At 40.0% G+C, this 18,525-nt stretch overlaps 1 protein-coding gene and 1 long non-coding RNA gene across 2 annotated transcripts; one reads left to right on the top strand and one right to left on the bottom strand.

The window, feature by feature from the left end:
* Positions 1-2,841: 2,841 nt before the first annotated feature.
* Positions 2,842-4,695, bottom strand: LOC120785337. Its single transcript, XR_005706593.1, has 3 exons — positions 4,375-4,695; positions 4,035-4,163; positions 2,842-3,193 (listed from the first exon to the last, which is right to left on the bottom strand). It is a non-coding gene; the product is annotated as an uncharacterized LOC120785337 (long non-coding RNA).
* On the top strand, positions 4,060-16,752 carry clint1a (clathrin interactor 1a). The gene is made up of 12 exons (XM_040119977.1): positions 4,060-4,317; positions 8,055-8,159; positions 9,087-9,183; positions 9,651-9,759; positions 10,223-10,387; positions 10,506-10,689; positions 11,188-11,404; positions 11,502-11,592; positions 12,181-12,246; positions 12,765-13,069; positions 14,724-14,934; positions 15,054-16,752. Exons 1-12 carry the CDS (start codon positions 4,277-4,279, stop codon positions 15,341-15,343), a joined length of 1,881 nt encoding a protein of 626 aa, XP_039975911.1. The 5' UTR covers positions 4,060-4,276; the 3' UTR covers positions 15,344-16,752.
* The last annotated feature ends 1,773 nt before the right edge of the window (positions 16,753-18,525 follow it).

Below are 18,525 nucleotides of genomic sequence, written 5' to 3'. Positions count from 1 at the left end.
TTATCTCCACTAATACTGCATTTCATTCCTCTACAGTATCTCAGTAGCCCTCCCCTGTAAGCTCTACCTCTCCATTCACTGGTGTTCCATATGCCCTCTGAGGCCCTCTGCTCTGTCCCATTTCTCCAATTGCCTCGGGTCCTTTTTGACACCCCTGGAATGTTAATGGGCCAATCAGAGACACTGTCCTTGAGAATCTCACTTTGGCTCATTTTCACCCCCCCCCACACACACACACACTCCTACCCACCCACCTCTCAGATTTATAACTTCAGCTGCTTACAGCTCCAGATGTTTTGTTCTGGTTTTTTACTCTCTGTAATTGCTAATTCAATCTGGTTGTAAAGTAGCAGATGCTCTCAGGACTTAAACATACCTGTGTGGGTTTCTCTGTGTGTATGTGTATGCTTTTTCGCCCATGTACAAAGCAACAGGATTTACTGTAACACCCTGACTCATAAACATAAGCCTTCACAATTACACCCAGCTCATTTCCACATGTAGGGGAATAAGATAACAGTGGTTTTAACTTGTAAAGAAATGCACACTGGCATCAACTTCCATTATACACTGAATTACTGTCACCCTTAAATCACCACTGCTGAGATTTGCTGGTTTAGCTGTACTGACAGTTGGGTTTGGTGGTCTAAACTGCGGTGGGAGCCTCTCTCATCAGCCTTCTCACATTTTTTTTATCATCTTCCATCCTTTTTCTCACCAGGCAAAGTGGCATTACAGTCCAGTTTAGAGAGAAAAATAAACAGACTGGTTATCCACAGGAATGTGAATGCTACTTTAGTCCCATTAGGAACATCTGTTCGTGTGGTTTCAGATCACAGCGGGTTGTCTAAGCGACTTTGAACATGTGACAAGTGGCCTCATTGTTTTAGCATATTCAGTACCTACATACTGTGTCAGATATGCTCTGTACACTTGCACACATACAGTATCTATGCACATATTTACTACACATTTATATGAAAGCATCCAGACACAGATAAACGCACACACACATCAGTTCTTGCTCACATGCCCACACACACGCACCACAGTGGACCTGTCATGTGTCATGGAGACAGGGGTCAGATACTGTGTGATGTGTGTGGGGGTTATATCGCTTGGGAAAAGGACTAAAGATCTTACCGGGGCTGCAAGAGGGCCAACAATAACAGCCTGAAATATAACAGCAGTCAAAGAACCCTTGCACTGACAGGAGGAAAGCTGGGCCCCAGCAAGTGACTCCAAAGATCAGAACCTCTTGAGTGGGCACAAAGATGGGTGGAATCGTTAATTCATAGCTAATGTGCAAAACAAAGAACATTGTTTTCTAATGACATTGTAAAACTGCAAAAAAAAAAAAAAAGAGCACAGTTTGTTTCGAGAAATTAGAAGCACATGTTTGGAGAGAAAGTATAATAGCGGAGTTGTAGAAGCGGCGTCTTTTTTGTGCACATTCCTAAGTCGAGATGATGTTCTGACCACATTTGTCATGGGAACTTCAGCCATGTAAGCTCACAGCCTAAACCCCCAGTGATCGCACTGACTGACACACACACGCACGCACACACAGACACACACACACTCATATGTGGCACAGGCAATAAGCACACTCACCACTATACAACAATCAGCAGTCTCCAGTACCAGAAAAGTCAGAGTGCCCCCTAGTGATGATTACTTTACAATAACATCATGTTTATCTGGCTTAGTTTTTCATCTCAAAAGTTGTCAGAGATGACTTAGTCTCAGTTGATCAAACTGATGATCAACCGAAGAACAAGGTCATGAATGGATTGTGATTATAAAAGATGATATATCAAGGGAAGACTCCCTAATCTGAAGAAAGAATATGGGTCGATAAGATTTTTCACAGACGATGTTTTTGCCTCTAAAACTCTCCAAAAAAATAAATAAATAAAATAAAACTCCAAAAACTGCTTTGACAGCACAGTTTAACTGCATAAACATTATCTAAGAGGGCTTAATTTTCTACAATTAAGCCCTCTGCCAGCCCAGTTTCTTTTCCACCAAACTGTATTTAAAATAAAACACACATACACACGCATACAGACTCACTCATCCAGACATACGGACATCCTATACCTCAGTGTACAGAATTCTGATCTTTGAGGACACAAGGGTTTTTCAATCAAAGCTTTGATTGAATACTTTGCCATCCTCAGCACTTGCACACTCACAAATACACACACATTGTTGACAGAGAGTGTCTTGAGCAACATCATTTACCACTTAGGCCCCTCCCCGAGGACCGTGCCATTTTTAATGCGTGGCAGATAGGTTGATAGTTCTGGTTTCTGTCGAGAAGTGCTTGTCAATCAACAGCTTGCGTCAATGTCACTGAGGCAAAGTGTTTCTGAAAGATCTTTTTACTGAGTGCCTTTCTATCCATCCTCTTCCAACCCACACACACTCACACATGCACAAACACACACACACACACAGCCATTTCCATCCCAGCAATCACTTCTCCTAGAGTTCTCCTCTTTGGACGTGTAACAGTAATTGAGGTTGCTCCCTTGGGTGCAGTGCATTCTGGGCTGTTAAGTGCTGTTTCTTGTTGTTTTTTTTCTCAAATGGGTTGTATTTTGGCTATTGTGTTGTTTCTTCCTGCTCTCCTATAGAAATGTAAGCAGTGGGCCATATTTACACGTATCATTAGAGAATAGAAACCCTGTCAGATGTAGGGCATCTGAGGCCTTATCTTGCCCACTGGAATATCAATCAATACGACAAAGAATCTTAATACTTTTTGTATTCAAGAATCTAAAGAATATATCAAGGCAGATAAAATGACTTTTAATACTCATTTAATACTCCCTTTACCAAAATTAACCATAATATACCAGTTTATCTTACTTATAAGACGACTGTGTCAATACATGAGATGACACTCAGTCAGTCAAGGGTGTTCACTCGCTAAGCTGACCTCCCTGCTCAACACACCAGGCCTGGCTTGAGTACACCCTGTGACCTTTCTTTGCGTTGATGACGTTGTCTGTCCAGAGGAGGGAGGGATTGATCTGGATTGACACAAACAGCCAGTGCCCTACGTGGCCTGTCACACAGCATCACTGGGTCATTGTAGCATGCCTGAATTCCAGATGAGGAGGGATGGAGAACACACAGGGTGGTGACCTGCTGACTATGATGTAGGCCGCAGTTTTTGGGGAAGCTGGAAGACATTTAGACAAAGAAAGGACAGGTTTTACAATGGAGTGCAATAAGCAGTGTAAAGTGAAAGTCAAATAATGTCACCTGAAAATAGAATCAAATAATAAATTGAGAGTAAAGTGTTATAGAAGTGGCTGTACTGGATAATATGGCCCAACTGACACAAGATTTTTAAGGCAGACACAGAGATCGATATTTGACACTTCAAAAATATCTGAGAACAATATATCAAATGATATCAGCTTTTTATACAAACATGCAGCAAATATTTTGATATAAAAAATGTATACCATTCACACCATCATTACCATTTCAAAACTATCTCTAACATAGCTTTTTACATTTTTGTACAGCAGTTTCTTGTAACTTATTGGACGACATTTAAACGGATTCCAGTGTACCTGTGATTGATAATATAGGCCTGGCGAATTTATCAGTCACACTGTACTCAGTAAAGGGTCTCTTCATGCATCGTCACTGCGCTTATGAACCATAATGCCTCTGTTTTGACTGTTCAAGGGATAAATGAAACGACACATTGACTGCATTTTGGCCTAGAGACAAATCATTGCTTTTGGACTACTTTTTCCAACCAGGGCTCATGGCATTGATTTCATAATAGACGGATATTTCACCTTTTTAATCGTTAACATTTACATTTTATCTGATTCAGTCGACCCCCGGGGTTCCTTGATGGGATTCACGGGGGTCTTCAGAAAACAGCTTAATCTCCCTATTCATCCGGGAGCTGCTTCGTTTTTTTTTTTTTTTTATCCTCCCGCAATCTGTGTTCCAAGCTGACGGCTGGCTCTTTACACATATAAAAACGTTGATGTACTTACAGTTGCAATGGTGGTGCCTGAACACTACTGAGAAACTACAACTCCAGTGCTGCAGTTTGGATGACGTTACAGGGGCATTTCCCGTAGTAACCTTTCCCGTCTGCCCGCTGGTACGTTTGCGCCTCCTGCCTTGAGAGGGAGGTGAAGAAGAGTTTACTTTACGGAGTTCAAGGTTTGGTTTCGTTGTACGTCTGGAGTAAAGGGTTTTGCCGAGGCAGAAAGCCCCTTTTCACAGAGCCAAGATGCTGAACATGTGGAAGGTTAGGGAGTTGGTTGACAAAGCGTGAGTATCTCTCAACAATATTTCGTTTATTTCGTGTTATTTGTGCCTGTGGCTTACCTGTTTGAAAGAGACACGTACCCAAAACTTTGACGTCACGTCACTCTAACAAGTTAGCTAGCCTGAATGCTACTAGCGAGTTGTTGAGCTAACTTTGACAAATACTGTTTATCTTAAGTATGAGTACCCGTTTTTTGTCACTTTTACTTTGCTTGCTCGTTCGGCTAGCGTGAGATTAACGTTTGCAACGTTATTAGATCACTAACCGCGTTGTTTGTGGTTTTGTCCGACAGTGCAAGCTAACTCTCTTAGCTAACAAGCTAATTATCTAGCCCGCTGGCTAGGTAGCTTTAGCTGACTAGGCTAGTCAGCTAAGGTAGTTTGACAGATCCTGGACTGAGCAGTCAGGAGGGAGTGTTTAGACGTTATAACCAAACGCACATATCGTCCTACAGTCGCCTGCCTAACACTGCCTGGAAATATTTTTTGAGAGTGTAGAAATGCGTTACCTTGCGGCACGACTTTTATGACACTTGTAGCTACTTTTCACTCAACGTTAAAGTAGCTGTACTGAAAGTTATGTCAGTTTTTAAACTTTACACCACATGGCTGGATTACTGTTTACGGTTTTCACAGCCAACTTGTTATGTTTGTCTTACGCACTGGCTGCTTGTCAAGTGGAACTAGTCAGACATTAACTAAGAATCCCAATGTTATCCCGAAATAAAACAATAGGTCATAAAAGCCTTCTATTTATAGAGACTTCTTTTAAACGACTGCTGCAGTAACAAACTCGTTAATTCAGTCTACAATAGTAGTGTTATGTTATATCACTATATGTCACTACATATGGTAATCTGTGACTGTTTCATGATAATATAACACCAAACAACAACGAGATAAACAACAGAGAATTATTGATCAATGGCCAGTGATTCTGCAGTGTTTTGCAACGTGTGGGTCTAAGAATTAGATAAGATAATTTTCGTTAAACTATACTTGTCAGGTGCTGTTTACCTTTCCACCAGATTTTGATTAAATGGTGATTGTTTTAATTGAGATACCGGGTAATTGTCAGGCAAAATGTAAAGAAAGACATAAAAAGCAAATAACTTATGTACACTTTGAATCCTGGGTACATGTGCACTCATGATGAGTGTTTCCATCTTGGCGAACAGCAGTTATTTAGTACCTGAAATTATTTACGAGCTTGGATTTAGGCAACACCTTGGGGACTGTCAGTCTTTTGTTCTGCTTTGCAATCTGGTTAACTTACAGATGCTGACTAAACGTGAGTATGCTGTCCTGTACTGTCGAGCTGTGGTAGGGTGTTGCACAATATTTCCTCCCTTCAAACGAGTAATGGCTAATTTTGCAGACCCAGACAACAGCATGTACTTAAGCTCATCCAAGAATGCATTCCTGGTGAACGCACTTGTCTCCCTGGAGGGAGACCTCCTGGAACATGGGAGATACAGACAGAGGGACAGACCTAGAGAGAAAAAGAAGGAAATGTTTGAGTTTCAAAGATTAAAGGGAAGGGACTCTCCATGTTAATTTTCTTTCCCATTTCTTTGAAATTGTCTATGATAAAATAGCTTGTATTTTGAGACATTCAGAAATGGTCACACAAATTAAAATTATTTTCACAAAATGTCACCAAACAGTGAGTCATTCGCACTGACTGTGTGACATAATGCAACATTTCCTGCTGTATGATTTAGCTAAGGTTTTGATGAGGTAGGGCATACAAGCAGATGTTTTATACTGTTTTAAATAGTTCTTGCAATGAACGAAAGCAACATGTGATATATGAAAAATAAAATACTTTTGGGTTCATGAGCTGAACTGCAAAGGAATTGTTTTGAGAGACTTGCAGTGCTGTATCTAACGGAAATCTATGTGATAGTGTGTCACTGTGAGAAAGTATCATAGCTTCCGTTTTATCTGGCTGATAACCAGGACAGGAGCCACCACTGTGAAGAGTTAAGATGTTGCATCACTACATCATATCCTCTCTGTTTAACTGTCATTCATGCAAACATCCTGCATTATCCCTAACATTGCTAGAGTATATATGCAGTTAGTAACAGCACACAAAGTAATCAGACTGCTCCAAACTCATTTAAGCTAAATGAAATCTGAACTAAAAAATGATGGCCCATTTCTTTACCAAACACAGCTTAAGTCTTATCCAGGACTGAACTGAGTGTTATATGAAGAATATTCCCACCAGAAACAAGTTTGATACAAGACAAGGCTTAACGTATCTCTGGGATCTCTCGCAAAATGATTTCAATCAGTTGTGAAAAAGCACCTGGCATGGTCTTTTTCAAAACCTTTGTTGGTATAGACCACATTTTAAAAAAGAGAGGATGTTGTTGGAGTGGTAGCCATACCCTGCAACTTGAATTAGTAATAGAGCCCTTCTCTAGAACCACAGAGAGCGTGTACATCCGTTAACTATACTATTTAAACAAATGATGCTCTTCCAGGCCCTGTACATTTTATTGCTGATGTGGCAGTAGTTAGGGAGGGATGAGGAGCTGCAGGTTTCAGATGTTTTGCCTCGCCACATCGCCTTGTGACAGGCTTCACTTAATTATCTGAAATAAGATGCCTGAATGGTCATAGATTATACTTCTGTAGTCCTGTAAGAAACAATTCTTATACAAGCTAATAGTAGAAAAAAGAAAAGAAAATGCACCTATGCCCATTACCATGGAAAAATGGCAACTGGCATTACTCTTGGGGCAATGCATTGGAAGTGAAGTGGATACACTGGTAGCTTATTCATCTTATTCAGTCATTATTGAATTTACAGTATATCATCAGATATATGGTATTTATTTGCAAAAATCAGGAATAGTCCAATTGAAATTCAGAATTTCATCTACAAAGACCATAATGCGTCAGAAATGGTCTTACATCCTTTATGTTTCTAGAATGTTCTCTGCTTGGAATATCCTTTGTTCGCCTTAGCACCTTTTAGTGGCATAGCCTGTACTGACTGGATTTTAGAAGATTAGTTTTCTGTCTTACAATAAATGCTGATGGTGACAGAATGTATTAGGACATACTGCAGACCTCTTAACAGACACTGCAACAAGTTTTTGTAATCTGATTGCCATTACTTGGTTGGCCTTAGTTTGTTGTTTAATCATCATGATTCTGAATATGTTCACAGGCTGCCAAACTTGCCTTGTTGAGTAGATGGCGCACACATGGCTGTTCATCCACAAACCGTCATGAAATATAGAGGCTTAATGGTTTCAGAAAAAAAAACTCGCTGTCAACCTGAGATCATTAGAGAGCTACCTGTTGTAGTGTCAGTTTCTTCTCATTTGAACTTCCTTTTTTCTTTTGTAGTTAGTCTCTTAGAATGTCTACAAGCATGACCTCATCTACAGCAAGCACATCCATGGTTCACTGTGAGCCATTTTAAGCCTCATTTATATGTTTATATTGGATGCAGATTTGCATTTGATGATTAGTCCCTTGTTTTTTTTGTTTTGACGAGTGGTGAGATTCACTCCCTGTTGTCCTTTCAGCCTCTAAATGGACAAGTGAATGGTTGTGGCTATAATGAGAGAACCTTTCATCTATTAAATGGCCATGTTGTTGACCTCAAAATGGAGGCCACATATTTTGAAGTGTAATGTCAAATGCCACATAGAATACTTCACATAGGCATGGTTTGTAAAATGATGTTTGTTGTTGTTTTCTATTCTACTGTATAGAACCAACGTGGTGATGAACTACTCAGAGGTGGAGTCTAAAGTCAGAGAGGCCACCAATGACGACCCCTGGGGACCATCGGGACAGCTGATGACTGAAATCTCTAGGTAAGGACAACACACAGTGTTGTATAACATGTCCTGCTGAAAAGCACCAAGGTTATTTGTAAATAAAATACAACTGTGGAAAGATTATCTTGAAGCCCCTTTCAACTGCAGGAACTTTTCCAGGAAATTTTTCTTGAGTTTAGGAAATTCACCCAATTACTTACAATAGGAACCTATTTTAAGTTTTGGTTTTTGGACCCTGCCCACAAAAGTCCCTGTTTCCAAGGTAGTATTTCTCTGCCTGCCAGAAACTACTGTACTACAGTTGTCAGTACTGAAAACAAGCCTCACAGCTGTTAAAACATGTGCACAACATTCATTCAAAATGCTGAAAGCACTGCTTTTAGTATCAGTATTAGGGCAGAGATGAGAATTTTAAATTGTTCTGTTGTTAGTGACATTGAAACGATAATTATATAGCCACCTAGAGAGAGAGTGACAGAAACTTAACATAGATTAAAACTTAACTTGGTAATCATTTCATTGTTGTCACATGCTAAAAGCAGCAAAGGAAGCAGACAAAACAAAGATCCTTGCTATTTTGAAAATTGGCTTGACTTTCAGTTGTTTTTTCAGTCTCCCTTTGCACTTCCTTTTCCCTACATTATTTCAGACATTACACTCGCACAGCAGTAAATTACAAAGAACAAGACTAAAACCTAAACTTCTTCCAAATTTACAGTGTTGCCGTCTTGTTGCATAAAAAGTGACATATAAATTGCTGTCATTTTTAATCTTATTTGGACTGATTTCACAAACACAAATATTTTGAAAGAGCCTGTAGGTCCTGAAATACTTTCTTAGTTCATGAGACTCTATAGTTCTAGGGAGTCTCTTGTCAAAGGCTGTAAAATGACTAACTAATTAACAAATTAAAATATATGTCAGTAAAAGGACAATATCTCCCTCTTTCTCTTGTGTGATTAGAGCCACCTTCATGTATGAGCAGTTTCCAGAGGTGATGAACATGCTGTGGGCCCGCATGTTGAGAGACAACAAAAAGAACTGGAGGAGAGTCTACAAGGTCTGCCACTTTACTGTACTGTTACAACATCCCACAAACACATGCTCAATTATGACATGAGGCATGAAGGCTTAAGCACCAGGTACAGTTTTGATTATGCCTAAAATTTGGGACCAGACCCAACTTAATCCAAGGTGGATTTGGTTTAAAACAGACTCAAACTGAAACCTGTCTAAAACCTAACTTTAATTTCAAATTTTCTGCTTTTGCTTAGAGGCAGGTATCGGGTTTAACAGCAAAATTTAAATGAAAAAAAAATTGAATAGAAACAGTTAAGATGCCTCACATTTTTTAACATTGTCTGAATTCAGGGGAAACAATTCAGACAATTAAAATCATGCCCATAATCCCACGGGAGGAAATCACAGCTTGAATAGGTCGGATTGAGTCCAACAAGATCCAACTTTAAGAATGGAAGCTTAAGTAATTTTTTGCTACAACTAATGCTGTGTATTTTTTTTTCGCAGTCTCTGCTAGTGCTGGCCCATCTAATCAGGAATGGATCAGAAAGAGTTGTTACCAGTGCCAGAGAACATCTGTATGACCTGAGATCATTAGAAAGCTACCACTTTGTAGGTAAGGAATTGTTCTGATCTTTTCCACTGTATCTTTTTTCTCCTTTATACCATCTCTTCCTTCTAATGTTGGAGGTATAGTACATGCAGAAATTTGCCAAACAAACCACTCATGATCCGTCATCAAAACATTTTTTTAAATTGACTAGGTGCAGGTTTCTACAATTTAGCACTGCAGAAAGTTAATAACAATAGCTTCAGTGATGAAGGCCCTAAGAACCTACTTATTCCACAAACCCTTAAACCACACATGCACGCAAACATGCACACTGCCATAAAGCTGCTTTCACTCTTCCCAACGATTTGTATAGAAGGTGCTGTTTACATGCAAGAACATGAAGCTTATTATTCATATTTAATGCCTGTGTGTTGTTTCAGTCCATTGTAAAGTTAAAATAAAAAGTTGCTAATTCATTAATTATATTAATTTCTGAGTTTTTGTGTCTACACATCCCTGCCCAAAGATGAGAATGGGAAGGACCAGGGTGTGAATGTGCGTCAGAAGGTGAAGGAGCTGGTGGACTTTGTCCAGGATGATGACCGGCTTAGGGAGGAAAGAAAAAAAGCCAAGAAGAACAAAGACAAATACATTGGGGTATCCTCTGACAGTATGGGATACCGAAGTTATTGTAAGTCCTCAGCTGAGCAAGTAATATAAACAGACTGATAATTAACATAAACTTGTAATTCATGTACTCTTTCTCTTGCTTCTATGTCTCCCCCCTCACTTAAATTCTTACCTTTCAGCGGGGGACAGGTACGACTCCAGCGATAGCCGGGGAAAGTGGGATGATGACTGGGACAGGAATAAAGGACAGTTCCCCTTCAGCGAGAAGTTGGGAGAGATCAGCGACAAAATTGGCAGCACCATTGACGATACCATCAACAGATTTAGGAAGAAGGATAGAGAAGACTCACCAGATCGATTTAGGTGGGTGACGGACGAGTCGGCATATTATATGTGGCACCATATTAATCTTGAAGGCACAAACCATGTTCCAAATACTAACAAAAGGGAAGCCCACAGCACCAAAGTCCAAAAAAGAATAGACCAATTTTAAGTTTTCTGATGCTGTTAAAGGTTCTTACATCAGTACTGTTTGTAAACACGACTGTAAGTGTGCTTTTATTTTCATGATAATCACATTATAAAAACATAAAATGCCTTTTAAATCTACAAGTCAAACTTCAAATATATTGTGAATATACCTGTGTATTAAATAGTCAAAAAACAACTGATCAGGACATAAGTAGCCAAGAGAGGAAAACATAAAAAAGCTTTACTTGGGTACATACAGTAGGAGATAACAAGGTTTCATCCAGAACAGGGTTTGAATAATGATGCTTTTTGTTCCTTGATGGTAAAGAACATATTTTCTCTGTCCTCACATAACTATTCGTTTTACACGACCTTTTATTTTCACCACAGTGACAATGAGGAGGACCGCGGTCGCTCGTCTCACAATGGCCAGTCTGGAAAAGAGTTCAAAGATGAAGAGGAGACTGTTACCACCAAGAGTGTACACATAGTCCAAGCAACAGAGACAACAGCAACACGCAAGAGAGGAGTCCCGTCCAGAAAAGTAGACTTGGGGGCTGCAGCCCACTACACAGGAGACAGGAGCCCAAACACCACCACCAAACAGGTAGCAAGAGCACACACAAACATATAAGATGAGGCTTTACGCATGTAGTTGTGTATGCATCATGTCCTGATCTTTTTGTAAATGTTCTGCTTTCCAGCCCCAGCCAGCAGCAGCCCCTCAACCCTCCACTACCGGACTAGCTGACCTATTAATGGTGGACACAACACCAAGCCAGCCCTCTGCCACAGGTATAATGTCATTAAATACCCTGACGTATTGTGAAATGCACTTATTTGTTGTCTTAACAGGAGTTAGCTAAGATGATTGATATCAGTGGCATTTCTGTGGTTTTAGCAGAGAAACTGGTCCAAAAAATGTTCAGGATAGCTTAAGACAAAGACTGGAACCTTAGAGAAACAGGTAGTCTCTGACAACAAGGAAAAATATGCCTTCTAATATGTTTTATTTACATGTTGTGTATTCTTAGCAAACACGCTTGACACCAGTAAATCCAGCAAACTCCACAGTGACTACAGGACAGGACTCTATTTTCAGTGACAGTGCCCAGCTGCTGATGCTAGCTTCATATTTTGGGGACAGCAGGGGGAGGGAATTGATGTATAGGAACTAAGTGCACCAGATGTTTTTGGAGCAGTCTCTGGTGAATGGAGAGGGTGGGAGTGCTGAACAGATGTTTGGTCTCCTCCACCTATCAACTGCCACCACCCCTCCCCTCCCTTCTACACTTCTGACACTGAAGGAATGCTAACTATGGTAGAATGACACCTGGAGCTCGTGTGTGGGAAATTGACATGTTTGTCTATTTCTAAATGCAGACCTGATTGGTGGATTTGCTGACTTCTCCTCGCCCGCTGCCTCCGTTGGCCTCTCCTCGGGATCTGGTTTGTTTTTAAGAATTTTTCATTTATTTTTATTTATTTGTTTTTTTGTTAGAGTGTGCATGTGTGTGCTGTGCTGTTGCAGCCATACTGCTAGAATATTCACAGGGATGCTGGGAGGGAGCCCTGGCCATATGGAGTCTGCTACCTGCTCTGCATAACAAGAACAGACACACATCAACTCCTGTTATGGATGACAAGGAGACAGGGACAGAGGAAGAAGTTGGGGGCGGGTGGAGGAAGCTGAGAGAGATTGAGAGAGCGAGAGAGACAACAAGCAGGGCCAGTTCAATGAAAATTTAAAATGTGGCACCAGTGGTCACCGACAATGCCCTGGAAAAAGCTTAACTTGCCTCACTCAAGACTCAGCTGTTTATTCGTAATCACTGTGACAAGTTCAAATTTGCTTGCGTGACTTTTATTTGCTGAATCTTGGAGTTATTTACACAGCTCACAATATAAACATTACTGTTTGGATAAAAATGCGAACGTTTAAACAACTGTCTTTTTTCTTGTTGCAGCAACTCCAGCCTCCAACAGTAATGGGGACTTTGGAGAGTGGAATGCCTTCCCTGGAGGTCAGATGCCAGTATCTGCTCAGACTGTCGACACCAACAGAAATGACCTTTTTGGAGCCATGACAGAAGGCCCTGCCACTGCCCAGGCACCCGCCCCACTCTCAGCTGCAGGCTCTGGTCCTGCCTCAGCAGACCTGTTTGAGTTGATGGGGCCAACTCAGTCCCTCACCTCCTCCCAGAGCCTCAACTTTAGCATGAGCAGCACACAGAGCATGAGCACCACAGTCCTGCCCCATACTAGGTCACAGGTACGCATGATTGCACTCATACACACACGCATCCATTTTTATAATTTATTGATATACATCATTAGAAGACACAGGAAGGAGGCATAAATGATCCAGGTGGAAGCAAAATATCTGAAGGAAAATAGCCATACACTTTTTGATTTTATGTTTAGTGGACAGTGAGCTAGACAGATACATTTTAGGGATATTATCAATATTTTATTTATAATAATAAAATAATATTTTTTTAAATAATAAATACAGCATGTAATTATGATAAAAGCACTCCATGATTAAAAAAATTGTGATCAATTTACCATTTGACTATTTTATAGATACTACAAAATTTTTATGCATTTATACAAAAATTGGAACTGAATTAGATGAGTTTCCCCACAATGTCGCTCTCCAGTGGCTACAGGACTAGACTAATTTCAGACCCTGAGTGCGTGTGCGTGGGAGAGTGTGTGTGAGAGAGTGTGAGTGTGAGAAAAAGACTTCTTACGGTGGACTGGCTTTGTTTTGAAAAGACTTAATTGAAATTGTCTATCAGGACAATACTGACCCAAAGAGGTCAGTATTGACAAGCCAATCAATATTACTAAGTAGCAGAGTATAATTGCTATCTCCTAAAATGGAAAATACAGAAGTTAGCGTACCAGATAGATTGATTAATGATTTATTAGTTAAAAAACATTATGGTTAGACGCTTTAAATACATTCATATTGCCCTGTCTGCACTGTATCTAGTTTAGAGTGTTATTAGTAATGACCAATAAAACTAGTTAAGTTCTAGATATGGATTCTTTTTCCAAAATGTTTTAGATATTTTTAATGCCAGCTGAAACAAGCCTAGTTTAAGATTTACCCAACTGAATTTGTTTGTATTATTCTAACCATGGGATTACTGATTTCCCGTTGGCCATTAAATATGAGTGCAATTAGTAATATTCTGGCATGAAAAGACAGACTTCCCATTTGATGCTCATGCGTGACGTGGCAAAAAGATAAATGTCAAAAAGATGTGAGAAATCAAATAACTAACTTATCACTACAGCACAGAATCTTTCATTTTTCACACATTTATTCAGAGTTCACACTGCTTGTTGACCACATCAGTCAGTATATATGTGTGATAGAGACGAAACTCATGTGATTGAAAGATGGAGGACAAGCATGATGGTAGAGGGTTAACAAGCAGCCTCACCAGATGCTCATCTCCCCCAGAGACTGCCTACTACCACCCACTCCTCCTGTTACTGACACACAGAATGAGAGGAATCAGGTTTGAGTTACAAAAACATTAAAACCCCAACAAAAGCCTGCATATGTCGGTTATTTCTATGTTAAAAGGTTGTTGCCCTACTTAAAAAAAACTCCTTTTGTTTCACTGAGAAGACACACACCACTCCCTCTTACTTCTCTTACTTTGTATGGCATATTTAATGAGTTCAGAAAGAGACAGTAACAGATTCCTCTGAAGATATCATGGTTAAGTGGATCAGGCTTAAGGTTTAAGGGCTTGAATTATGACAGAAACTGTATCTCTTCATCATGTATTTCAGTGTTGGAGCTTTTACATGTCTTATCACTGTATATTTCTTTGATTTAAGCATGGATTAGTTGTCTCCCTAACACTGTATTTGTGCATGTGTGTGTGTTTTGTCTTTACCAGCCCCTCCAGAACATGGGGGCTCCACTGCATCCGCAGCCTGTGCAGCCCCTCCAGCCTGTGCAGCAGGGAGTGGCCTCTCAAGGTGCAGGAGCCAAAGCATCCCTCCCTTCCACCTGGTCAGATCACTCTGTTAACATCAGCCTGGACTTCCTGGGTCCAGGCATGCAGCCCCCCAAGCCTAGCCAGCCCAGCCTCAACACCCTCCAACAAGGTGAGAGGAATAGTAGATCTGGCATGAATAGTGACAATGCAACCGGGCTTTGCCATCTTCTTCAAAGCGTACTTTAAATTTGGCTCTTTAATTCATTGAGTTTGTTCTGTCATTTCCAGGTAACCAGGCCAACATGCTTTCCCAAGGAGTTTCCACCATGAGCCTTGGGCCTACAACAGTCAGACCGCCCGTAAATCCAATGATGCACCCTGGTGCTGGCATGGGAATGGGCATGAGTATGGGTATGGCCCCCAACCAGGGCATGATGGGGATGGGCATGAACATGGGGATGCCACAGGGAGGTATGACCATGGGGATGCCCAGTTCCATGGGAATGGGGATGAACCCTGCAATGGTCCAACAGCCCAAACATGATGCTTTTGCTGACTTCGGCAACTTTGGAAAGTGATGGAGCTGGAGAGCAAAGATTATCAGGAGGAGTTGTGTCGGTCTCTCTCTCTCTCTCTCTCTCTCTCCGTCCATTGGTGAAGGATTGTTATGAGCTGCAAACAAAGAGTACTTGAATAATGTCAACTATCGTAATACCAACACCCTGCAATCTCCTTATTTTTAAAAGTAATGCTGTGTAGTGATACAGATCTAAATGAGTGTCTTGTGTGTGTGTGCGCGCGCATGTGTATGTTTGTGTGCGTGTTGTTTGAACCAATGATCTACCTGGTCTGGGGTGGTTGTCAGACATACACAATGATAGTGTGCCTTGTTGGTTAGTTAGGAGTGGGTGAGAAGAAGGAAGCGTGTGCCACCGTGAGAATGTCAGGGGGATTTGCTTTATAACCTCAATCAAGTGAAATCACCAGAATAGCAAAAAAAAAAAAAAAAAAATCTATGTCAGTAGCTGCATAATTTTTTTGATATGCATTCTCAGTAACTTTACTGAAGAGTTTGGATAACATGATCAGCCATTTTAACTTTCTAATGTACATTTAAGAATGTCAAGTTACCTCTTTTTTTTTTTTGTCCTCGCTCTTCCTCTGACCTGTAAATAGAAATCTGGAGCCCTTAAACATAAGTTATGAAGATCCTATAGAAGAGGCAGTGACAATGTGAAGAATTGTATCATACAGACCAAACCTGATATGACTTAAGACCTATAACAAAGCACATTGACACCTTCTCTTTGTACATAAGTGTCCACACTCCAGATGTGGCCTTTCAGCGCTACAGCTTAAGTAATGAATGAGTGTTTGGAGTGAAAGCTGTTGATAAATTTTAGGAGTTTCTCCTCCAACCGACCATCATTTGTGGCCTTTCTTATTGGAATATAAAGTATATCTATATATTTTACTTATGACAAATATTATAATCAGTTTGCATCCAAATGAGATAATCAGTAGGTAGAGAGAGCCTCATAAAGGGGTTGTGGGTTCTTTATTACAGAGTGCCTGAAAGACCTTTGCTTCTTCTCATCAGTTAACAGAAACAATGTGACTGTGCAAGGTTGAGGACAGCTACCAGAACGGAGCTTCTGTTCTATGTACAAACGTGTTTGTACTTATGCCTCAAGCCAAGTGCATTGTCTGTACAGATATCAGATGCAGTTGTGTAATTATTCCACTCATTCTGTTTTGTTTGTCCCATGCATGTTTTTATTGTTTCTACTCTCTTAGGGCAAGTGAAACACCGAGATGAAAATACTTAAGTCAGCACCTCAAGTGTTGATGCACACTGTTATTAAGATTGCATCATACATTTATCTGTTGTCTGTTAAAATGTTCAGCAGTGCATCTTGGCAAATGCTGCCTTCTAACTTTCCATCTTTATTAATGTTACACATTAAAAACAGCAATCTTGAAAACACTGTTGCTGTCATAATGGTCATTAGTGCGAGTCAGTATGCATTGCAACTCATCAGGTACAGAAAATTGTGTGAGAGAAGCAAGTGAGATGCAGTTTGTTCGCACCCAGTCGTTATGGTGGTTGGATGAAGATGTGTTGTGGGGTAACGGATAATGAAGAATCCCATTCAGCTGTACAGCAGCTAAGTGATCTGTAAAATGAACAAAACATTGCTCTTCAGTGGTTCAAGTGCCTGCCAATGGTTGCCTCCTGACCCTTGTAATGAGTGATTGATAATTAAATCTTGGCTGCCTGACACATTTGGTATGTCAACGATGAGATAAATAATTCACTGACCAGAGGAGAAGGCAGTGGGCTTTGTAGCCCCAGGAGGACTGAAATTGTGCTTTCCTACTCTCCCAAGAGCTCAAGAGGCTGAGCACACTAACACATAGTAGCCTTGCATTTGGAGTCTGAAGCATTAAAATGACCAAAATCTGTTTGCTGTTTTTCTAAAATATCTCAGTAGAGATTGTTTTATGTTTTTTTTTTTTTTTATGTCAAATCATTTTTGATCTTATCTAAAGTGGGATTGTTAAACACTAGTATATATATGCAAATGTAAAAAAAATGGAAATCCTTTGAGAGAAATGAAATTTTGCATTATTTTGATTTGATTTACACATCAAGATTCTTTACAACATTAAACAGTTGATTGAAATCTGATGAAATGGTGTGTGTTATTTGGTGTGCTGTGTCATTAGCCCCATTCAAAAGAGCTTCAAGCAGCAAAAGTGAAGCCACTGCACTGAACTTTGAAATTACATTTAGTTGATGCGAGTTTGTTAACTTCATTGTTTGAGGTAATAAAGGCATTCAATAAATAAGTACATTTACAGATTATATAATAAGGCTGAAAGCCATCTGAAAAAGTGCAGGGAACGTGAACTCTAACAAAGATTTAGTAAGTATGCTGAGCACCAAATCATATGTTTTACTTCCAAGTGCATCAGGTAACATAACATACAAAACTAGACACTAGATCAAATGAAAACATTAGCAGATTACAGAGTGTATCAGCAAATGAGTTAACTGAAGTAGCTCCACTGGAGTAAGGTCTGATATCTGATTCTTAATGTGACAGCTGCAGTGGCTGAATGCAACATATTTAGATATCACAGCTCTCTTGATTTAAGTTTTCCATGTAACAGCACATATTATTAGCATAATGGTGGTTAAAAAAAAAAAGCTATTGGGTGTTGTATTTCTGGAGTCCATAATGCTTCAATATTTATTCAGCTGATGAAATTTAGTTTCTCCTTGTGTGAAGGATGGTCTGATTACTTTGATATAATACACTCAAGAGAAAGACTGTTTAGTCTAATTGTGGCTCTTCTCTTTACCACCAGTGCTCTGCCCTTCTCATATTGTATCAGGGTTTATTAGAACACACTGGTGTGACAAACACGACTAAAACACAACTTGCATTAAACAATTGACCCCATTTTCACTCTCTGGAGAGGACTGGTAAATGGGCTACACTAATAATATGCTGATACATTATATGAAAAGTCACAGTATATAGATGAACAACAGTTCAGCCAGTGATAGAATTTGTCCTATTTATGGCATAAAATATATAAAAGAGGGTCAATTCAACTCTCTGAAGTCAAATGAAGAAAAACTAAAAGAAGTAATAACTCAAAAACTCTTGACGCAGGCCCAGGAACATTATCGCAACATACAGTCATTCTGTGCCACTCATCATCCAAAAGTAATCCCTGCCATTTGAAA

The sequence above is a fragment of the Xiphias gladius genome, chromosome 23 (genome assembly GCF_016859285.1).
Source record: "Xiphias gladius isolate SHS-SW01 ecotype Sanya breed wild chromosome 23, ASM1685928v1, whole genome shotgun sequence".
In the NCBI taxonomy this organism is placed as follows: domain Eukaryota; kingdom Metazoa; phylum Chordata; class Actinopteri; order Istiophoriformes; family Xiphiidae; genus Xiphias; species Xiphias gladius.
The sequence above is the reverse complement of the archived record's forward strand: the minus strand, read 5'-3'. Positions and strand labels throughout refer to the sequence as shown.

What these genes read in the sequence shown, in the direction of transcription:
- clint1a (XM_040119977.1), top strand. Translation starts at nt 4,277, where the DNA reads ATGCTGAACATGTGGAAGGTTAGGGAGTTGGTTGACAAAGC. An exon ending in CAAACACCACCACCAAACAG is followed by an intron (nt 11,405 to 11,501) that starts GTAGCAAGAGCA and finishes TCTGCTTTCCAG; the next exon opens with CCCCAGCCAGCAGCAGCCCC. An exon ending in TGGCCTCTCCTCGGGATCTG is followed by an intron (nt 12,247 to 12,764) that starts GTTTGTTTTTAA and finishes TTCTTGTTGCAG; the next exon opens with CAACTCCAGCCTCCAACAGT.